The 24015-nt window shown below is 39.1% G+C and overlaps 1 protein-coding gene across 1 annotated transcript; it reads right to left on the reverse strand.

The window, feature by feature from the left end:
- Positions 1-538: 538 nt before the first annotated feature.
- PI15 (peptidase inhibitor 15) lies at positions 539-23702 on the reverse strand. The gene is made up of 6 exons (XM_010173165.2): positions 23454-23702; positions 22554-22895; positions 4654-4772; positions 4240-4372; positions 3978-4093; positions 539-967 (listed from the first exon to the last, which is right to left on the reverse strand). The coding sequence occupies exons 2-6, from the start codon at positions 22824-22826 to the stop codon at positions 832-834; spliced, it is 777 nt and encodes a 258-aa protein (XP_010171467.1). The 5' UTR covers positions 22827-22895; positions 23454-23702; the 3' UTR covers positions 539-831.
- Positions 23703-24015: the final 313 nt, after the last annotated feature.

Below are 24015 nucleotides of genomic sequence, written 5' to 3' on the forward strand. Positions count from 1 at the left end.
TTTGTAGCAATATATTTCTTTGCCTTCCTGTACAAGAATAAATATACTGCTGCAAAGCACCATTGTACCATTATGACTGTGTTCAGAAGTAAGCTAGAGGAAAGTAAGAGCTAGGCTGTGTTATTATACCAGTATATTTAAAGTGATGTAGCTTTCCATCTAGGTAAGACTTTAGGTATGTGAGTTAACAGCCACTGCATCTTGGCCAGTATGGTTCCTCATTCTCTCTAATTTTCCTGATTTTCCTGTCTCCACACCGGCATCATTGCAGCATCAGCAGCGGCCATGTGCTGAACTCTTGAAACACCATAAACAAATTGATGTTGTGCATGAGGTAGGTATTATCCTGCAGTTTCTCTTGCATATGTGTTTTTCTCTGCTCAGGTGCAGGTGAAAGCACAGTTGTAAATGGGAGGAACCATTGGGAGCATGAGAACCATTTGTTGCTTTGCACATCACACCATTTTTAAAGCACAGTATCAAACAACAACCCTTCTCTTTCTGGAGCTATTATTTTTAAAATGAACTCATATTCTGTCTTTTAATGTGCTTTTAACAGAACCTAGTCTTCAGGAACCTACACTTGCTAAGGTGAAAATTACTGTACTCCTGTTAACAAAAAGTTAACCTAAAAGGATTAATGTAAGTCTTAAATCCCAAAGTGTTAAAACCAAATTATACTATACTTTGAAAGCTAATTATACAAAAGCATAAAAACCCAAAACATCAGAGTATTATTACAATATCTCTCTCTATATAATATGTGCAAAATTCAATATACAAGCTTCTTGTTACTCATCCTTTAAAAAAAAAAATAATGTAAACCTTAACTTATTTAAACCAGTATAAGTAGTTTGATGTTACTCCTGGGAAACAAAGATTGTCAGTACAAGAACCTCCATAGCTTGGAGGACAAGCAGAACATGGGACTCCTACTTTATATGGTGCTTCTCCAATCCAATTCCCCCTGAAAATGAAAACAGAAAAAGAATGCTTAGCAATTTCAGAGAGGATGAAAAAAAATTCACTAAATCATACTTGTTTTGAGTGATTAAAGTTAATGTCTTCAGTGATATCCTATAAATGCCCTGTTACTGAAAACATACATTAATATATTTCTTCAGGTTACTGACAAACATCTATCTACCGATGCTCAAAAACCACCAGGAGAATGACCATGTCACCCCAAGCCAGCGGTCCATTCCATATAGAATCAGAGAATCAGAGAATGGTTTGGGTTGGTATCTGTAGTGAAGTTCCAGTCCTCTTGCTTTTGCTACGGCCAAGTGATTTTTGACTCTCCGAGCCCGGGATAGAGTATTTTTTTACCAGAGGGCTATATATACATGAGAAATTAGCAACATAAACATTGGCTCAAGGTTTTCCTTGAGTACTTTTTTGTCTGGCAGTTATCTTAAAAGCTTGGTTTTGGAAAGTGGAAAAACAAACTGAGTGAAATCTTATTCTCAGGTTGCACTGCCTTGAGTCCACATTGTGAAGCTCTGAGACTGAATCTGTGGTTAGAGAAAAGGCAAGATGAAAACTCTTTGTACCGGTAATGTATTAAAAAGAACTGTATCTGGGCATTTGTAGGGTCTCATAGGTTTTAATGGGAGGAGGAGGAGGAGGAGGAGGGCTCCCATCTGGTGAACAAAGCTGTGTAATAGAGCCCAGGGGAAAAGGGGTAGAAGTCTGGAGAGTGATCATGTGAAAAGCAGTAATTCTGAAAGATCTAGGAACATCTGAAAAACACATCCAGAATTTAGGTGCTTATATAAACCCCAGTCTTTTAGAGATTCATGTAATACTCATGATGTAGGCTAAAAGAAAGTTAAAATTAGATTTTTATTTAAATGTTATGTCTCACTGAGCAGAGAACTTTCCTCTAGTTTGCATGTGATGTGGTATAGCAGTGAGTAATGCAATTATTTATGAAACATTTTCTCATCCCCCACCTCCCAGCCAATAACACTGGATCAAAAGCTTTGGTCTGGGTTGTGCTCTGGAATAAAATAGGAATCTCTCAAATAATTTGCTCATTCCTACTTCTCTTCCAAATGGGTACAGCAGACTGAGTGTTCAGGAAATATATTTAGTTTGATAACAGATACGGAAATCCAGAAAGAGTTTGCTGAAAGGTGATTTCTGCTTCATTTTCTGTGCAAGACATGGCTGATCTGTGTGAGTTTGTTAGATAACTTTCCTAATTTCAGAAGCATAGATATTTTTCAGCATTACAGCATGGCGTCAGTGAAAATTCTTGGAGTTCTAAATCCTAAATCTTTACCAAATTCCAATCATAATAACTAATGTCAGGGCAGTAATATTCACCCCCTTTTCTTTAGAGGAGTTTCTGATGTTCTGATTACTCAGAAGGACACAGTCAAAGAGACTTCTGCATGTGTTCCCAAGTACTCTAAGCCAAATGTCCTTAACTCAACTTAATCAATTCTTAAGAATATAAATTTAGACCAGGCAAGACCACCCAATATCCTTTTTGTGACTGTATAAGTAATAGATGTGAAAATTCCTATTCCACTATGAATAAAAGGTCTACTCATCTGGAGAAGAAGCTTGTTACTCCAGGCTTTGGTTTGCTGTTTGAGAAATAGTGGGATTTTTAGACTGAGAAAATATAAAATTGCATTAATTCATTGTTAGCTGATACACAAACAATGCATTAGTTTTCAACAATGCCTAATGTATAAAGCCATTCTTTTCCTATATATAAACATGAGAGATGTATTCTAGGAAGTTTGTAATTTTAAATTATTTTTTCAAATACAGATATATAAAAAATGATATATGGGTTTCTTTCATAAACTTTGATTTCACCTTGTCCATGTTATGGAGCTAAAAGTCAGATACAGCTTTTGCTGTCTGATCTTTGCCTCCTCATTCATTTCTTACCACCCTTTTCTAATAGATATTAAAGACAAAAAGACTGAGAAATCTTCTTGCTTTCCAAAGCTTTTTTTTTTCCAAGTCAGTTTTCTTACTAAATCCTATCTTTTTTTTAAATTGCAAAATCTCAAAAAAAATCTTTTACTCATGTAACAGCTAGAATAATGACATATTCTTGCATATTCTTTACCACAAATGGACCTGTGCCACTGACAGTTTATGGAAAACATGCTCAACTAATTATACTTAAGATTCCTATACAGAACTATAGGTTTGCCTAATATTATTCAGTCAGATAGACCAGCCATTTACACTGCCTATGCTGCTTTTGAAGCACTGGTCCAAACCAGACCTCAAATCGAAGCTTTCCCAGAGCCATACTTTATTGACACATTCTGCACCCAGATGTAAGCTTGGGATGTTGTCTAAGAAATGCTGGGAGAGAATGCATTTCTTCCTTTCAACCTAACACAGATCTCTGCACAGCCACCTGATATAGGACCACCTATGGGTGTCTATGACCTATACTTTGAAGGACCCTAATATGGAAGGCAAGATGAGATTTGTAGGCACTAAGCTTAGGCGGATGGACTTTGTAGGAAACTGAAACTGTGGATGCCCTTATGCAGCACGGTTGTAAGCAAGGGCATCTTGTGGGCAACAACATATGCTCACAGTAAATCAAGGGCCTGATCTACAGTGGGATTGCTTCCCTGAGCAAGTCTAGCTCACCATAAGTATATGTAACAGAGTGAAGAAATTATGAATTGAAAATAAAGTGGATTCAGCACTAAGGAGGAAAACAAAAAGAATTATAAGAATAGTAACAATAAAAACTTTAAAAAACTATTTTTTGTTTTGTTCCATACAAATCAAGTTATTTCCTTTTCTTCTTTGTACACCAAAGTCATGCATTTTCTGTATGTTCAGATGTAAAGTTAGAATGAGGGAACAGCCCACAGAAAAAGCACAAATAGAAGTTAAGCTGCAGAAAAAGGAGTTAGCAGTCCTATGAGAGGACCAAAACATGCATGAAATATAAAAATAAACAATATTAAAAGAAAGCAACTCACTTTGGGGCATAGTTGCATACCAAGTAAACAGCTCGTCGCCAAACAGATCCCCAGACGTTCATATTGTGGCATGTGTGGATTGCGCAGCCTATACGATTGGAAGTGGCCCAAACCATCTGAATAAATATTTATTATTGGTGAAGTCCAAATTGAAAAGAAATATATATATATATACATTTATTTGAGAGAAGCTATAAATACATCACAGAAAAGTCCATCTTTGGACAGCAGATTTTGAATAGAAGAATGTAATTTATATAACCTGTGTGTAATGGGTGCACATGGGTCCATAACATCGCATGGGGCACCTGGGGTTGCAGTCCTGAGGATAAGGGAAAGCATAATCCTTCACCTCATCATACCATGGCTTTACCAGCTGGAGAATAGATCGATACCTGGGTTTGTTTAAAACATAGAATGAAAAACATGTCATTTTAGATTTAGATATTTTGGAACTTCCTGCTGCTAATCCCTCAAATGCAAGTCACCTAAATACACATTTCTCCAAGTATCACTAGAGCCACATATTAAGCAATAATACTCTTAAGCCAAATGAACATAGATGGATATCAATTATTGCTAGAATACTGGATGACACTTGCATCAGCCTAAGATCTGGATCTCAAAGGCTTTTTGAAGGCTGACACAATAGCTGCTTTGTAGGGTATCTGCCTACCTTCCAGTTCGTACAGACAGGTTCTGGCCCAAGAATCTCAGTAAGTAGGAAGGTCCATGGTCCCAAATGCACGTAGCAGCCCAAGCCTCTGCAGACTTGGCAAGGGTTTCATCCCAAACCTGACAAAATAAAATATCCTTAGCAGTAGAACAGAAAAAAACAAAGTGATCACAGTGTAAGAACACAAGAGGCCAGTATCTTAAGTCACAAATATACTATCATCAGATCTGTAACTAGGCAGAGAGGTCTTAAATTCAGAACACTGTGGGGTAGCATAGTACAGGATCTAGCAGCATTTGCCCTACTGCTGGACAGAATTCCCACCCACATCATCAGGGGAAGCCAAGTATTCAGATCTCTCCTTTTTCTGGAAAAGTCTTTCACTGAACAGGCATTCTCCTACCTTTCTCCCTTCTGTGTTGATGAGATCCATGTGTGGAGAGGAGTGAAATGTTGGATGAAACTCAGATAGAAGGTTAAAGTGAAGGAGAGGCACATGGGGAAGAATAATTCAGCACAGGTATTACATACCCCACAAAAACCCAACACATTTGAAAAAGGATCTCAGGAATATCTATGGCCAGAGAGAGTGTGTGTGGCAGCTTTTAATATTTGAGGCCACAAGGTCAAGAAAAGGGATTCCACAAAGGCAAAGACTATGGATTTCAATGGTTTCCAGGTGCAGTATGAGTCTCACCACTTTATTCTGCATGGGAGCTGACATTGCTCCCTGCGTGGAATAAAAAGGTAACAACTCTGTAAGAAGAGACAAATTGACTTCTTAAATTCTCCTTCAGTGATAGGCACACAAAAAGTGAACATAAACACTGTGTCCTTTATATGCTTTGTCTGCTCACTTACATGCTTGATTTGCTACTGCTGTTTACTCTGCAGCAAACAGGCTTGCCACAGCAATAATGCAGATATCAGCAATATAACCTACTGCACCGCTGGAGCTTCAAATAAAGAATATCTCATTGTTATAAGTACGCATAAATCCTAGTATAGTGTTCAAGTGATACCCGAGTAGACTGTAGATCCTGGAATAAGATGTACATTTTGAATACCTTAGTGGAGTGTTTTGGCACAGTACAGTTTCAGTGAATTGCAGGTAAAAACACAGGAACAGAATGTGGTAAAATTGCCTACCCAGCCCATTGCAGCTTTTTAAATGCAAACCCAAACTCATAAATCTTGAGTGGCTATGGAATAAAGAGTATGCTCTCAGATATGAAATAAGAGGCAAAGTTAGAAATAAACTTATCAAAGGATAAGGTGGCCCACATCACAATTTTTTGTACCATTAAGTAATAACGATTACTAACAGTGAATTCACAGTTTTAACTTAGCAAACAAGCAGAGTCAAAAGACTGACCGCAGATCATGGACTAGGATATAAATCCATGCCCTGACTCTGTTTGTTTGTGAAATTTCTCTAAGTGAAAAGGACAAAATTTAGTAAATTTTATTAAATTAGTATATCATTGAACCAAGTGTTTGGTAATACGGAGTGGGTAAAGTACCTCCTGAAGAAGTGCAACAGAGATCAATATGAACCCTTAATGCAAACTTTCTTCTATTCAAGTGGAAACACCTTAAGGAAAGTAAGGTGGATGGTGCTTAAAGCAGAACAGATTTACATTACACCTGTTTGTAAAAGGTACCAGAACAAAGTCAAAGCAAAATTCTAGTAAAAGGACAAACCAGAGAAGTGTTAGGAGGAAGTATGCTAAGAAGGAGCGGTCTTCAAGCCAGGGAATACTTTGACTTCAGCTCTGAAAAATGAAGGGAGTTTCTTGGGATAGTGAAGAGATAAGTCTGTAACTTGGAAGAGAAGGCTAAGCTGGAGCACTAGGGTACAAGAAAGGGGAGCCGGGGCTGCTACAGCACCATCCAAAACCCAGGAAATGCTCCAGGGCCAAAGAAGAAGAAAGCTGTGTACAGATATTTGTTCTGATTTGCATCTCTGACTTGAAGTCAATTAGCTGCATGTGGCCAGTGTACAAATAACCCTTAATAATCTCTGTGGTACATCAGTGGTCCCAAAAAGAGGGCTTAAAGAGGGGGCAACAGTAGGTACAAGCATTAAAGTGTGCCTGGGAAGTGTGCCTGAGACCAGGGCCACAGCTGGTGTTTGGAGCCTGCCCAGGCCCAGGGGAACAGAGAAGCACATGGATCCAGCGCGTGGGTCCAAACACAGCTGCCTGGTGTGCATCCATAAGGGGCAGCTCCGCCAGGACTGTGACACCCCATAAACACCCTCCTTTGCTGGGATTAATCATGATTCTGGCACGAGTGCTCCCTGCCAGGAGGCTGAACATGAGGTTTGCGTGCTTGCTCCCAAGTGACCTGGCTGCAGTCCCACAATAATCTAAATGTGTACTGTATTTGCACAAATAGCACCGAGATCCTGATTTCCACCCAGCATATTTTCACTTACTAAATTGCATGTTAGGTGTTTGAAAGAAATGTGATGACTGGATTAGGTTTTCACTATTAACGCCCTCTCTAAACCAGGCATGGCCCCCTGACTTGGACAGTCAGAGCATTGCTAGTCCACTTTCATTTCTCCTCAGCTTCATTTTCTGGTTCTCAGGAATCATCTGCAGCATTTGAGATTATTAAAATTTCAAACTGAGTTAGAAAGTTGTGGGTTTGGCAGGTAAGCATTACTGAGATACATAGTGGACTCTGCTTTCCATTACCTATTCACTTTTGACCACTCTCTGGACATATGAAATTTTTTGCAAGCACAGAAAAAGAGAGAGAAAGAGAAAGAAAATAACCAGTGAATAAGAAGTAAGGGGGAAGGGAGCATATGCAGTGTCTTTTAATGTCCTCCATTCCTTCATTAGCAGATGGGTGAAAAGCCTTTGTACAGAGTCCTCTCCTGCTATGTAAATTATTTGTATTTTATGGGAGAAGATGTAGTGCTTCACCTTATTTTCTTAGAAGAAAAGGTGGTCTCAATCCATCTACAACCAGCTGTAGATCATCTCCACAAGAAAAGGAAAATAATTAATATAGCCTGAAGCAGAAAAGTTATTATCTTACAATGACTTAAAAACTTCTAAAGTGTTAGAGACTGTACTGTTAGTTCACCCCTTCCACAAGAAGTCTGATCCCAAGTCCACACTTGTGTTAATTTGTATCTCAGTTTAGTCCCCTGTGTTGGGTATGTAAGAACTCAGGGCAAAGACATTCACATTTCTGAAGCCATGAGGCTTTATTGTTGTACATAGATAAATAGCATATAAAGAAATAGAAAAATAGCCTAAAAAGAGAAACCAAAGTAACTCGAAAGCCAGAGGGGGGCAGTTTCTATATGAGGAAAAATTTAAAAGCTCAAGGCAATTAGCAAAGAGTTTAAAAAAAACAGTGTGATAAACAAAATTATAGTCTCTGAAATGATGGCCAATTAAATGTTTCTATTAAATATGTTAGAGAACGCTGACTGACATGAAGACAAAATTGCAAAAGAAAAAAAGGAGAAAGATTTACATACACAGTGGTTCAAGATCTGAGGAGGTGACTCATTCTCAAATGTTAATCATGCAAACTCCCAGTGCCAAACTATGCTCATTCTCCCCCTGGGGACAGCAAATCTTCATTTGTTAGGTCGTTAGCAGTTGAGGAAGCAGTCACCTTCCTTCAACCCAGTATAAAGATCCACCCCCAAACTCTCCAGATCACTGACTTGGTCCAGCATGGAAACATCTCCCACCCCTCAATTGGGTCGAACTGAGCTGTGATACAGTTAAAGCATCTCACCACACTTCCACTGGCAACTTCAAGTGAACATCCTTTGGCCAATTTATTTTTCTTTCCTCAGCCAAAGATTATTTTCCTAGAAAGTTGTCCGTCTGTGCCCTCTGCACTGCTCCCTGCAAAACAACACTACACGACTGGACTTCACTTGAAAATTGTAAAGCATACTGAACACAAGGAACAAGCCAGTGCTTCTACATGGGGAGATTCAATACCAGAGACCACCTTATGAGGCAGCTCTGAGGTGTTCTCTGCACTCACACAGCACATGCTGGTTGAGAGTCAGGAATAAAATCTAAGCATTAATAAAGTCAGTGGGAATTTTGCCAGTGAGGTCAGAATTTCACCCAAGATGGTTGGGTTTGGGTTTGTTTTGGTTTTTGGCTTTTTTTTGTTTCACTCTGCAAACAAATAGTAAAATAAATTCTGTTATTCCCATAGTGTATAATAAGCAATGTAGTGTAAAAAGAAATCTTTTTAATGTTGAATTAAATTTATTGAAGCCCAAAAAGTGAGCTTCCTTCCCCAGTAGAAGCTTTTTAATGTTGTGGATCACAATTCCCTCATATCCTCCCTTTCTACAGCTCTTTCTATAGCTGTCTCTCAGTTGTTCTTAGATAATTTATATGTAGAAGGGATGGAGTTGACCTTCTGTTCTTTGGTGGAACAGGAGATCCTGGTCACAATTATCCTCTTAGGTATTAAAATGATAGTGAAGCTGAATAAACATTATGATGAAGAAAAAGAAGAGAAGCAACTACAATATTACAAAGACCTGTCCGCAACATTTGTTGAACAATAATTGTCTGTTCCCTTCCTACATTGATAGCTACGCTTTAATTTGAGGAATGGTGTACGTAACCATTTTTAACTATAATTTGAACTTAGAAACAAAGTTGTTCTGCTCATTCTCATTGCAGTCAGAATTGTACTTCTAATAGTAATAATTTAAATGGAGTAGCTTTCTCTTGGTACCCTGCTAGGGAAATACATGTGTTCTTTCTCCCGTTGCAGAAAAGGAGGTAAAGCTGAAAGCAACAAGGTACTTCAGACAACAACCTCATTATTTTATCTATAAGTATAAAACATTGAACAAGTGGATGCAAAACAAATTAAATGGAGCTGTCTTAATCTGAATCACATGCTCTTATTGCAGACTTCCTAAAGGACTGCGGTATTACTGCAAACATAGCGCTACTCTGGATCCATTTACCTTGTGATAATTTTACTCGAAAAGTAAAAAGTTTTGTATTCCTAGTTTTAAATGCGTAACTGCAACATCTATTAGCACAGCCTGAACATGCAAACTTTGCTGAGAACATCTGTGAATGATGGATATATGAAGTCATGGTTAAATTACTGTAGTCACAAACAGAGAAGGGATTCAAAACAGTGTTTTCAGGGTCTGGAGCCTACCGTTGGTGCTAATGAAACATCAAGCCTTGGGATTTTGATGGTATCAAGGTACTTTGTCATTCAGGATCTGTACCTTTATTAAAGCAGGGGGCATATATTCACTATAGGCCTTCAATATGACTAGGTGAAATAGTTAATGTCAGGCTCTCCTTAAGGACCTTCTGTTTTCAGGGAGCACCTCTCTGTTTTGCTGCACAACAGGCTGGAGTCCTTCTAGTCTGGCTTCATAAAATCTGTACTCTGTAATTACATAAAGGTTAGGAAACTATATCTTTTTCTTGTGTAAGCTCTGATTCAGGACCTCTGGATATCATTAATGCTCTTGACATGACTGTGTTTTTTCCTTAAATTAACCTGTCTCTGTAAGATGGTCCAAACACAGGCATCACAACATTTCTGCATAGAACCAATACTAAAACACTGGGTTCCAAGCTGACTTTGTGAAATGTCAGTTTGTAGTCCGCAGGGCTGTAGGAAGCAGCCTGCCTCTCTTAGAGCTCAACCTGGCCATCCAAAGGATGCTGACACGTGGAGAAAAGGCTATGTCAGGTTATTTTTTGAGAGATTTTTCCATATCTGGAAGATCTAGAAAGAATACATAACATAGGAGCATTTAATGAAAGTTAATTTCATAATTTGATGAAATAGGAGGAAAAGCTCAATCATAAATATTGTTATTTAAAAATTTGTTAATACAATAGATGGAAGGAATGCCCTCCAGAGGGACCTGGCCAGGCAGAAGAGAAGTGGGCCCATGGGAACCTAATGAGGTTCAACAAGGCCAAGTGCAAGGCTGTGCACTTGGATTGGGGCAATCTCAGGTACGTGTCCAGACTGGGAGAAGAACTCATGGAGAGCAGCCCTGCTAAGAAGGACTATGGTGTCCTGGTGGATGAGAAGCTTGACATGAACCAGCAGTGTTCGATCACAGCCCAGAAGGCCAACTGTATCCTGGGCTGCATCAAAAGAGGGGTGGGCAGCAGGGCAAGGGAGGTGAATGCCCCCCTCTATTCTGCCCTTGTGAGGCCCCATCTGGAGTGTTGCGACCAGGCCTGGAGCCCCCAACACAAGAAAGAAGTAGAGCTGTTGGAGCGGGTCCAGAGGAGAGCCACGAAGATGATCAGAGGGCTGGAGACACCTCTCTTATGAGGAAAGGTTGAGGGAGCTGGGCTTGTTTAGCTTACAGAAGAGAAGGGTCTGGGGAGACCTCACTGTGGCCTTCCAGTGCTTGAAGGGAGCTTATCAACAGGAGGGAGAGCGACTTTTTACATTGGCAGATAGTGATAGGACAAGAGGGAATGGTTTTAAACTAAGAGAGGGGAGATTTAGGTTAGATACTAGGAGAAAATTTTTCACCCAGAGGGTGGTAAGGCACTGGAACAGGTTGCCCAGGATGCCCCATCCCTGGAGGCATTGGATGGGGCCCTAGGCAGCCTGTTCTAGTGGTTGGCAAGCTTGTCCACAGCAGGAGGGTTGGAACTAGATGATCTCTAAGGTCCTTTCCAACCCAAGCCATTCTATGATTGTATAAACGTGGCCATGTATGACTAGCATTTCAGTTTCTTGATCACATGCCTCAAGGTTTCCCATTGCTTTATAAAGAAGTTTGTAAACATCTTGTACATAAAGAAGAGAGAGAAGGTTTCCTTTACTCTGTCAAGGTTTTCTCTCATATTTTTTGTAATGCAAATGAGATAATTCAAAGTATCACTAGTTAAGTCAAGAAAGGAAAGGACAAATGTCTTGTAATTTCACATAGACCCTTGATGGATGCTTTTCTTGAAAACAGATGATCCCTACCCCTGCAAGTGTAAAAGCGTTACATTCCTAAATTGCTTTTATGTATACCAGAAAATTTTAATTACTTATTTCCCATGTCTGCTAGGGGATATCTCCTAACTATTTGAAAAATAAGCAGAATTTCAACATATCATAATTTTAAAATGGAAAAAAGTCTGGCTGCTCTATAAATATCTAAAAGGGCATCCATTTCTATTACATCTTTTCAACACACTGCCAAAGGAAAAAATAAAGATGCTTTCCAGTGACAAAAGAAAATATCTGACTTAGTATCGTTATGCCTTGCTGTGTGAGAGATACACAAGATACACAAAGAAAATAGCAATGAACTCTCCTCTTCTCTGCAAGTACTCTGAAATGGTTATTAACGGTAACAGGTAGCAATAATTTGTGATCTAAATACAAAAATGAGCAGAATACACAGTGATACACTGTAATAATGCATTTCTCATTCTATGTGGATATCTGTGTAAAATGTATGTTTTTAGAAGCATTTAATTTTACAGTCCTCATTGTCACAAAGAAAACATGAAAAAAATAAAAAAAGGGAGAAGTAGGAGCACTCCTTCCCTGAGATTGCCAGTCAACAGACTGTGTAGCTAGGAGAGATGGGCTAACTGGGGAATCCATACAGATAAGTTTTTAACCTAGGAGCCTACGGGGTCTGCTACTGATCATTCTAAAGCACTCAAGCAATACAAAACCATTGTTCCATTCTTCTTTTGCCATCATAATGCTTAATCTTTCCTGGCTCAGTTTTATACCCAGTAGCAAGGAAGCTCCCCCTCACTTGCACAAGAGTATCTCAGCAGAGCACTGCTATGAATATTAAATACCAGCAGCAGCACTCAGTACTTTACTGTTTGGTTTGGGGGTTTTTCTTTAATATTACACATCAGCTAGGGCAATATTCTGCATATTTCTCAGTGGCAAAGCAAGTACTTTAAGCAAAACATACACATTCATATAACTCACTACCCTCCCTACAAATTCCCTGTGTCCCTCAGGCAAGGGCTGCTGCCCATAATGCCATGAGAGCTGCAGTGTGACCAGCCCCTCAGCTGGCTGCCACCAACTCTACAGCAGGAGTGTACAGGTCCAGGGCAAAAAGGTGAAGTATGTTGTTTTAATCACTCTCTTCTTCAGCAGCTTCTTTAGATGACTGCAGTTACATGATAAGATGACAAATGAAATGTTGAGACATGCAATTTGAATACAGTTACCATGGCCACACTGTCATATTTTGCAGTAACATAAAGTGACAATTTGTTTGCCAGATCTGGGATCTTATTTGTCACTAATATATGTTTACTGTGGGCTCATATTAGCATCTTCCGATTGTTATTTGGCACAAACAAATCCACAGTAGCTCCTACACACCTCTGAAAGGTGGCCAATAGGACCTTCTTTTAGCAGTGATCAGTCAAAGAAGTAACTTTTCTTTCTCTGGTTTTATTCTCCATTAGCTCTGTCTTTCTGCTTGTTTGCCCAGCTAAGATCAGAAGCTCTTACTTCCAGAATGGCAGCAAGTGGGAAAAAAGAAAACCTCAATTCAAGTGATTTCCTCCTGTGAGAAAAACGTTGGGAAGCTGAGGGATGAAATCTGACATCTCCAGTCCATCTGTGCAGCTGCACTCCACAGCTGCTAGTGCAAGTCCCGGAGCGGATTAGCAGATGTAGGCTGCTACCCTCCAACACGCAGATCTTGTCCTCATGGGTCATTCAGCCATGCAGCCTTGCACCAGCTATACCGCTTGCACACACGGTGGCCATTTCTCAGAAATCCCACAGCAATGTACAGGGCATACAGGGGTGCCTTGCACAACTTCTCCCCTTCTCTTTTATATAATTGAACCTATAGCATTTTCAGAGACTTTCTGTAGGACCCGCCCCCATCACGTCCACTACCCCAAATCTGGCATAAAGCTTAATAAAACAACACACCAGCCCTTCTGCCCGCATGCTTTTTCAGCAGAGTGGCTGAAAGAGCCTCGTCTCTTTGCCTTCACTTTTTTCAATACATACTGTGTGATGAAAACATATGAGCTCATTGGAATTTATAGACAGATTTGGCAAACTTCATATATTTATTTGGGCTATGAGATCATTTGGACTCCAGGCACTCTCTCTCTCTAAGAATATGAATACTTTTTGCTCTCAACTCCCACCTGTTAGAAATTTTACTGTGCATACTGTAATTGGTGCCTACCACATGTGCAAGTCCTTTCCCAAATGCATTAGGTACTAATTAGAAAGTTTACACAGCAAATTGCCAAAGTCTACCCTCTAGAGAAAACAATCTTGATCAGAATCACAGTTCTGTACTTCATTCTTCTGCAAATAAATAGAGGGTTAATACATCAGGCTGCTTGTCCAATACTCCACTGCAACTCAAAGTAAAATTGTGTAATGTTTTATAGTCCATTTCCTCTCATATAATCAAACCTCCAAATATCTGATTCACACTTCTGAAGGGCTCATAATTAGAAGGTCCGTCTTCTAGTAATCAGGGTATCACCAGACAGATGTCCAAGAAACCTCATTGCCAGAAACTCTTCTCTTAAAAAAATTCAAGTCTATATTTTATGCACAAGTTTATATTCCTGGGTGTCTATCTGGTCCAAATTCAAGCTCCTATCATTTACAGCTTGACCACTTCTAATAGTCAATAGTTTTTTCTAAATGTTGTCCGCATTTCTTTTCATGTTTGGCACCAGGCTTTTAAACAATAAGAAACAAAGAAAATTGGTAGGCTGTTGGATTTAATAACAATAAGCTTCCCTGATATGCTATTATTTGTTTAGCTTTTGGAAAAGCTAAATATCAGAGCTACATATCTTAAAATATTCAGTGCTTTCCTAACCTACTGCAAGGCATATTTGAGTTGGCAAGAGCTTATCTCAGAAGTGGTAACAAAAAGGACCAAACTTTGTCTAGCTCCATGTCACCCTGACAATTGGTCATAAGTCTGAAGAGGAAGGTGTCTGACCTCTACAAATTTAAATATGATCAGAGCAAATTGCCTTTTCTCAAAAACACTAAATGAAAAATGTATTTCTTTTGTAGTGTTTTGTTTCTCTTCTATATGAGAAAGAATCCAAATGTTTTACTTTTTTGCTACTAACACTTAAATCTTTCATTAAAACAAAAATGTTCTTAATTTCTTTAAAAGTTTTCAGAGAAAATACTTATTATTTTCTAAGTAGCTGTAACTGAAAGATACGGCAGCATGACACAAAAGAAAACACATAGCAGCTTCTTCCTTCCAAAGGCTAAGGAATAAGAACAATAGTTCTTTATTCTCAGAAGACGAAAGCTCAATTTAAGTTTGGTTTGTTTTTTTTTTCTCTTGATACAGATTAACAGCTATCACTGTAACAGATAGAGATGCAAAACCAGGTCATTCTCTGTTGAGTTAAAATAGACTTTAAACCCAATCCCAGGGCACTCACAGATGCATTCATACATGGAGGTGGCTGTACTGAAGACAGTATGCTGTGTAAAAAAAGCAAACAAGTGGTTAACCTGGGGTTTCCATCTTTTGCTGCCTTTAGGATACACTTTTCCACAGACTTGGATAGACTGTTCTTTGTTTCAGGTACAGAAAGAGGATAAAAATGTTGAGAGGTTTAAGGTTACTATCATCTCCATTCATGTATAAAACAAAGTACTGTGTACTTTGGATCAAGATTCTTGTGAAAAATGCCCTGTCTCTGTTTTTAGCCAAGAAGTTCAAGAGGTGCTACATTTAATAATAAAGGAATGTCTAATTCTGAGGGCTCTGGGCAGGCTGCTTTTCTATCTGAGACTTTACTAGGTTGTTTTTTGTTTGTTTAAACTCCTAGAAGGCTTTCTGCTAATACTAAATTTAAATAATGTAAATATTCTCTCCTAAAACACCAGCAAGATGGATGTTTTAAAATTCTGATGCATAAAACATTGGAAAGGAGCTTTAATACCAAAGCAAATTTAACAGTCACCCTTTATCACAATATTTATCAACAATAGCATTTTTCAGGAAGTTCTTCAGATTTTTCAAGAAGCGCTTTCCAGGAAAGGTCCTTTCTGTTCAACTCTTTTACAGGTCTTCTGTCATTTACTCCAAATATAACTGATGGCTTTTGTATTTCATATAGCTAGCATCCACTTGGATTTGACCCTAGATGAACACCACTTCAGTTACTGAGACTGAATGGGGGTTCCTAGCCTTTTGTAGATTAAATTCTGCTAGAAAAATGAGCAGCATCCTGCATCTCACTAATAGCCAACAAGTAGGACAGTGATGCAGTAGGAAACGGATAAGTGAATAAACTCTCCTGTGGGGCAAAAGAGAGCTAGGTAACTCTGTTGTCCCAAAATTAGCAGAAAGCAAGCTCCATCTACTCTTGCTTTCTTTCAGCTTACTGTCAGTTGCCACGTTTTGCTTCCACTGCAGGAAAAGGCGGAGTATGTTGTAAAATGACTCCTTCCTTTCAAAGCTGTCCTGCAGTCAGAGACCCCTAACTGTAACCATGTAAATCACATCAGTTCTTTCTGTTTTCTTCTAATTTTCTGAGAGGACTGATATTCCAGAATTCATTAGCCCATGATCTTCAGACACTCCTGGTGCTGGGTTATGGCACTAGGCAGAAGGGACATACTCAGTTGGCTAAACAGAAACACAAGTGGTAGGAGGAAGGAACTGGAATCAGTGAACACATTTCACCATTACACTCCTTCTCACTTGTTCTCACATCACTTGTGAATTCCCAGCATAGAGCAAGCTAAAAAGCCATGGCAAACTGGAATAGGTGGACTACACTTGGGAAGCTCTGAGTTCCTTGATATCTCTCTTCCTAGAAGACTGGGGTGGACTACACTTAGATTTACTTTGTGCTCTGGCATGATGAAAAGCAGATTAGGATCTTTGTACCCTGACTCATCATCTCATTACTTTATTTCAACCTTCATCATGTATATAGGATTTCAGGGAACAGGGCTATTCAATGGAAAAAGTAGGCTGCCAGTAACTTCTAGAGTAAATTCTCCATTGCATTATGGCACTTGTATTTTTAAAAATGGAAAATGGATAGTTAAAACGACGAGCCTAATCTGGTTTGGCATTTAAGGGTGCTGTTCACTGATTTAACAAAACATCTGTAAATGGAGTGCAACTGTAATTTGCTCCAATACACAGAAGTATTGTAAGACATGCACATGAAAATTAAGGAAACATCATATGCATGCATGCATCTTAATTAATGCCAAGAGAACTGTCAGTAAATATGTAAAGGGCAATGTCTGAAATTAAAAAAGGAGAGAAATTCTATTGGGCAGTTAAAAAGTGCATATAAAGATTAATTATCTGAGTTTTAGAGTGAAATATTTAGGTTAGACATTTGGAAATCATTTCTATTCCTAGGGTAAAATATTTGCCAAGAGATGTGACTGAAACAGCATCACTATACGTGTTCAGGAGTAGACAAGATGAAAACCATATGTATTTAATGCAGAAGGAAGTCCTGCAACAGGGCAAGGACAAACTATATGAATTAAGAGATCCTATCCAACTCATTAGACATAAATCTTGAAGGAACTAGTCCTGCAATCCTTACTCACAGACATGGATTATTTCAGTGGGACCATGTAGATGAGCCAGGGCAAACAACTCAAGAACAAAACGTCCTCTAAGATTTAGAATGATCTGTAAGAAACCACATTGACAACAGCAAAAAAAAAAAAAAAGGTAAACAAGTGAGAAGCTTATTTATCAGAAATGCTTTTGAAATAGAGAAATAAACAAATTAACTAACTTTTTGCATCTCCATATAAAAGGCTTTAGGTATTAACAAGTAGTTTGTTTTTTCATTTTGTTTTACCCATCACCTATTGCATATTCACAAATCGTTTTTAAGATCACCTTGACAGCAAGAAATTATCAAGACTTTTAAATTTAGGAGTGAAATAATAATGCAATTATTTACATTTGTGACAACGAAATGGGCTATTTTCTTGCTTCTCTGACCTGACTTTGTAAGTTGCCTGCAGATCTTCATGCACAGGAATCAAAGTCTCCAAATTCATCACCTCAGCAAAGAGGGTCACTCCTGAGCCATAAAGAGGGCACAGATTTCCCCCATGACTCACAGACTCCCTCACAGGACTACAGGAGCTTCTTTTGGAACACAATTACTTTTATTTTAGAACAACAGTTCATTTCCTTTGTCCATTTTATCACAGTCTTTCATGTGGATTTACTAGAAATGAAGAGGCTCAGATTCTCCATTCCCTCCCAGCTCCTCTGTCACCAGCTCATAAGAAACTATCCTTATGTTGCCATGAAATAACTCCTGGGTATCCAGACTAACTCATTTCAGGCTAGTCTGTGAATCTTTTACTGTCCTACAAAGTGATATGGTCAACGAGGGGCAGCCTTTCCCAAATATAAAAGTGCATTTATGCAATCACTGAACAAAAAGGAATTGAAACTGTATCACAATATCTATATGTAAGCAGGCTCAAGTTTATCTAGAGCATTTTTCTGTTCTTAAAATCTTGTCAGTATTTCACAAACATTCAGCTTCATGTTTTTAAGTGTGCAATCCTGCTCCATCTATTACACTTCATACACTCTACTGCCAGTCTGCCAATGACTAGGTTGATCAGTACTGGGCTCAGGCTCACCCTTGCAGAACCTCACTCTGCAAGCCAGCAGTGAACTACTCTCACAGCTGGTTTTTCAGTATGGAGCTTTAAGAAGTTATTCAGCTCACCTTCGAGTACTCTTAACCAGATGAGATTTTTTTCCCACTTTGCCCGTGGGAATGCCATGGAGGACAGAGTTCAATGCCCATTAAGGCCCAGCTATATCAGTTAACTGCTTCTGCTCGATGCATGTGAAACTGTAAAGAGCATGCCTATACATAAGCACCTCCTCAATCAGGTTTTACATGCACACAGTGACGGGGGTTACAACAAAGACCATATGAACTTTGAAAAGTCTGCCCTTAAGTGGGGATGATTGTAGAGAAGGTATAAATAATGTTTGCTTCTCATAGGAACAGATATTTTGTTAATGAATGTTTTGGGAGCCTAAAGACACTACCAATGCATACTAAATTACATGTTTTATGAGACTCAAATTGCAGCTGGCAACATATTGCAAATTTTTATGGGCCTACCAAGTAGCTGAGATGTTCCAGAAAGGCAACACAGGCTGCTGTAGTACAGAATTAGTATTCAGAAAAAGGGATTTGCTGCTTCACGGACTTCCCCTGTATTTGCAGATTTACATACCTTTCACATTAGAGAGTTGCAGGCAATTCTACACCTCACTTCTTCTGAATCATAAGTTTTATGGAATCTTTCTGCTTTCTCCAAAAAAAGGATGCAAAGCCAAGTAGAAGATTTTTGCCCTTTGCCAGATCAAAATGATGGTGACATCTTTCTTTCTGTAGGTATGGCATCAGCTTTTAGAGCACAAGAAAAGACTGGAGAATGACAGTCTTAGGATGAAGAATTAAGGAGACTCAAATTAAAATAAGACATCATTACTTCTAAATTATAGGCCTGAAAGATCTTGTTTCCTTTCTCTTTCACTTTCCTTCCCATATGCACTGACTCTAGACTTGTATTTGCAGAAAAACTTCCAATTGAAGCCTTCAGCAATATCAGAACTAGAACCAAAAGGAGGACTACTTTAAAGTCTGATGCATAGGGTGCTAATGTTCCAAGGGAAAGATTTCCTAAAAGTACAACTGGCATAAAGACACACCAGTCGCTTTCACTAGGGACTGTTAACAGAACAATGCCTCCTATCACTGCTTTGACTCCACAGCTGTCCATTTTCATTGGGGACTGCATACAACAGGCTGGATAAGCACTCAGACCCACCTCTCCCAAAGAGAATTAAAACTCCTCCAGCTCTGTTACTGCAGTATTCATCCGAATGTCCCTTGTCTTCCCCTTGTGCATTCAAAGCCATTCCTCCAGACCTCTCATCCAAAGTCCACAAAGCACACAAACTTTTGAGACAGTAGGGGCGGACAGAATAATGCCCAAGGAGTTCAAAGTAGATACAAATGCACTGAATGTGTGAGAAGCAGATTGCATCAGGGGAAGGAACATAATAAGTCAAGGACAAAAGACTAAAAAAAAGGTTGAATGTGGAGAACTGTAATCACAAGAAACAACCTGTACAGCTAAACTCTGAGTTCTTACCAGTGAAGGAAAAAAAGCAAATGGAACTGTATACATGAGAATGTGATACACCAATTCATGAGAACAGAGTTCCTAACAGAATTAGGAAAAAAAACAAACAAACAAAAAAACACCAAAGCAAAATTTAATAGGGCTGTAGACAGAGAAATGATGAGAAAACATCTTTTTCTTGTGCTTCCAAACTGCTTAGTCCTTCTCTACTTCAACACACTTACAAGGGATTTCCACAATCTACTGCATCTGTAAGCAATTCCAGCTCTTTAACATGTGACATCCTTTTCAGTCATTGTTAGGGTAAATGTGAAAGGCCACTTTCATCAGTACCACTGCACTTTTCCATGGTATTCAAGACAGGAACACACTCTGTAAAGTTCTTTCAAGCACAGTGCACACTGTCTGCTGGTAATGACAGCGTGTTGTCTTATTCATGAAAATGAGTACTGAGAGACACAAAATCTTTTTTATATAACAGCAGTAACCTTACATCCCCATAAGACACAACATATGCTGTGCCATACACTGAAACTATACAGAGACCAAAGAACAGACTAAGCAAATTCAAATGGGTGTTACTGATACAGAGGTCCCCAATTTTGGTATGGCTTACAGCACTATGTCATCTTCAAGACCTTCCTATCAAAATCTTCTTGTAGCCACAGAGGTAAAAAAGTTAAATAGATGCTGCCATGGCTAAAAAGCAGATGGCAGAGTAAGTTTTGTGTGGTGTTGCCCACTGGCCTTTTTTTGCTCTGGGGATACACACAGGCTGACTAAATTCTGAAAGAAAATTGGTGGCAAAGGGGTTGGCTGCCACCTGGGGATCCAAGTTCAAGTTGCACTCTGGATCATTACCTACATAGCTTGAGGTGCTGCTCTGAATTCTGGAGCGTGAAGTCACAATGTACTTTTAGACTGTGAAACCAAACATAAAAGAAAGCCTTAGACCTCGCCCTTGAGTCTACTGATGGGGCCAATGCTGACAGGAACAAGGTACATCCTCTGGTTGGTTGGTACCAGTAAAAGCAATGGTAAGAAGGGCAAGGAAAAGAATAGCATGTGAGCTGTAAAGAGCATGGTTTCAGTCTTGATTTTGTATCAAACCTTGCCCAGTACCACTGCAGAGCAAAGCTGCTGCAGAATACTCAACCAAGATAGGTAATTTCTTGGCAGTTTATGAATATGAGTGCATCAAAATTGATTTAATCAAGGAAGATTGCTTTCTGTTTTGAAGGTTTTGTTTTGTTTTTACTGTACAGGCTAAGGACACTGCACTTACAAAACTCCTGGGAATATGACAGGGTGCTGGCTTCACTTAAGCAAACTGCAGGAACACATTTCTAAAACACTCAAGCCAAGGAAGGCCATGGTAGGCTGCCATTCCCTCAGACATTACAACAAAGTTTATTTATGCAGAATCAAAGGAAATGTCAGTGGAGAGTACAGAAAAGAAAACGATGACTGAGCTTGACTTCTGACCTCTCTGTTTTATCTGTCTCTGACCTTTCCACTTAACCAAACTTCAAACTCAGCCTATGGTATGGCAACAGGCCTTCATCCTGCAACATTTTGAGTGCACTAAGCATTTTGAGGTGCTGCTGGGATGTGCTAAACAGATTATATGATCAAATCCAGATTTAGGTAACATCTGTGATAGAAAGATGTCCAAATTGTTAGTCATGAGCTGCTAAAAATGAGTTGTTATTACTATTATCCCCTTTCTATGTCAAGCTGATGGTGTTCTGTTTCTTAGACCTGTTAACCGTCTGTTGTCATATGAGAGACTCTGTGACATTAAGCAGATATTATGGTCCTGACATAACTTGTCTGCTTTCAAAACAGTGTGAATGCCTTACTTAGAAGGTAAAAAAAAAAATTTTGCTTCGCCAACATATGTTTAAATTAGAGGTCCACAGTATGCATGCATTCAAAGTTGGAACACAAAATAGCAAACATGCTGCTTTAGCTAGTAGTGCCAAGTATGAAATCACAGTGAATGAATAACTTCTATCATACCTGCAGGGATAGATAATTCACATAATGAGTATTTGCCAATAAGGGGAAAAGGTGCCTGCCACAAACATAACATTTTGAGCAAATTTGAATTCTACATACTAGAGAAACATTTAAAAGCAGCATTTGATGGAAAAATAGAAGTATTAGCTGCACACAAAAACCATGCAGTAAAACACATGAGCATGAGACAAACAGTGCATCAGATGAAATACTTTGCAAACACAGTTTTACCATATTGTATCTGAAAGTACTATGTGTGAAAGAAATTAGAAACAGTAATTGGCTACCTTTTTGCATATATCAGGGCAATGACTTTGAGTGTACGCCACAAAAGCTAATAATGACAATATACTACTAAAGATTAGTACTTCAAACACATGCAGTCACATGCTGTGATCACATACTATTTTTCAGGCCAACAAGCAGTTAACTCACAACTTAATTTACGTGGTCCCAGAAGCTTCAATTGTGACTACTCATGGAAATGAAAATTCAACAGGGCAAGGAAGAGGTTCAGAGTTCAGTATTTAGCTTTTGCTTGCTTAAGTTAATGCAACTTTAAAAAGGTAAGGAAAGAACACTTTAGTAAGCAACAGTAGTTAAAAATAATTTGTCTACTTAATTAAACCCTCACAATTTGTTTAAGAAAACGAAATCACTGACTTACAGTTTGTTTTACTATGAAATAAACTAAGTTCACTTACCATATATTCCATGTTAGAAGCAGGTGGGAAGACTTTGCCTCTGACTTGATTATGATAATCAAGAATGGCAATCATGTCATTCTGTGAAATGTAGCGCTTCCGCCTGGCTTTGGGAATTTTTGCAGAGTCCAGATGAGCTGCCAAAGCTGTCTCAATGTCAGTGAAATTATTGTCTGACAGGAGTAGGTCAGTGGAGTTGGGTAACACTAATGCACTTGTTTCACAGAGAATGGAAAATAAGAAAGCGCAACTGATTGCAGTGATTGCTGTCATTTTGGGGCCAAAGGAGAAAGATAGGCCACAGAGGTACTCTGCTTTAAGTCTGGGCAGCAGAAAACAGATCTGTAGAAGAGAAGATGTCAAAGATGTGATTCTGTACATCTGGGTAGCAAGACAAAGTGAATTGTCAGGCTGTGATCAGAAAAATGATTCTGTCTGTCAGCTCCATCATAAAACCAATCCAATCAGAACATGTGTTACTGAGCAATTTTCAATAACCATATTAAGTGAGAATATGTTCTTACTACAAACACATCAAATGAAGTATCATTATACTGTAAGTTACATGATCAGAACTAGTAATATTCCTGAATTGATTACAGTGCTATGACACCAGATCAGCCCATAAACCACACTACAAATCTTAAATGGGGAGACTGCAAGAAACCTGACAAGATGTTTTCCACTGAAGATGAAAAATACATCCTAGGCTATGCCTGTCCCCTATGCATGGATTGTTTGGACACAATGTGCCACAGACAAACTAGGAGGCAAAAGACAACACAGAAAGCATGAAAGCAGGACATCTTAGAAATAGCATTCAAATCTTAACTTCAGCAAAATGTGATGAGCATTGATAAAACTGCATGCAAAGCAAACTTACTGAGCTGAATGGCTTACCTCTGGATAATACCAAGAAAAAAAAATAACAAAACAGTCTATTGTCCTCCCAGTATATATAGCACTCTCCTATATGATGATATGAACCTTTGTGAAGGAGTGTCTCTTATTACAAACCCCCAAAGCACAAGACTCTGCTAGTTTTGAAGCTTCTGACCACAGGAGCTGCTAACAGCTTTTATATGTTACAGTCTGTGTGATCCAGAACAGGCAGCTGCCCTGAAGGGCTCTGCTCAGCCAAAAGGAGAGGGGCGGAGCCCTGCAAAGCATCCAGGCGGCGATTGGGTGGCAGCCCGGGAGTGTAGGTGGTTTGGAGATGCAGTCACACCCCCAGGTCCTATAGTGCAAAGAAGCAACATGCAAGACTCTTTTTTTTCCGTACTTCCTACCTGTTTTTCCTCTGTGTTTGCTTTTTTCCCTCATTTCACGAGCATCATTCTAGCTTGGCAAACCTTCTTGCACGCCGCTCTTCGAGCACCCAAGGAGCACCATGAAACGCCGAGAGTTTTGCCCCAGCACAGGAAACGGAACCGATGCAGCGTCGCCCCCCCGTCCCGCGCCG

This window comes from Antrostomus carolinensis, unplaced genomic scaffold, assembly GCF_000700745.2.
Source record: "Antrostomus carolinensis isolate BGI_N321 unplaced genomic scaffold, ASM70074v2 scaffold23638, whole genome shotgun sequence".
NCBI lineage: Eukaryota > Metazoa > Chordata > Aves > Caprimulgiformes > Caprimulgidae > Antrostomus > Antrostomus carolinensis.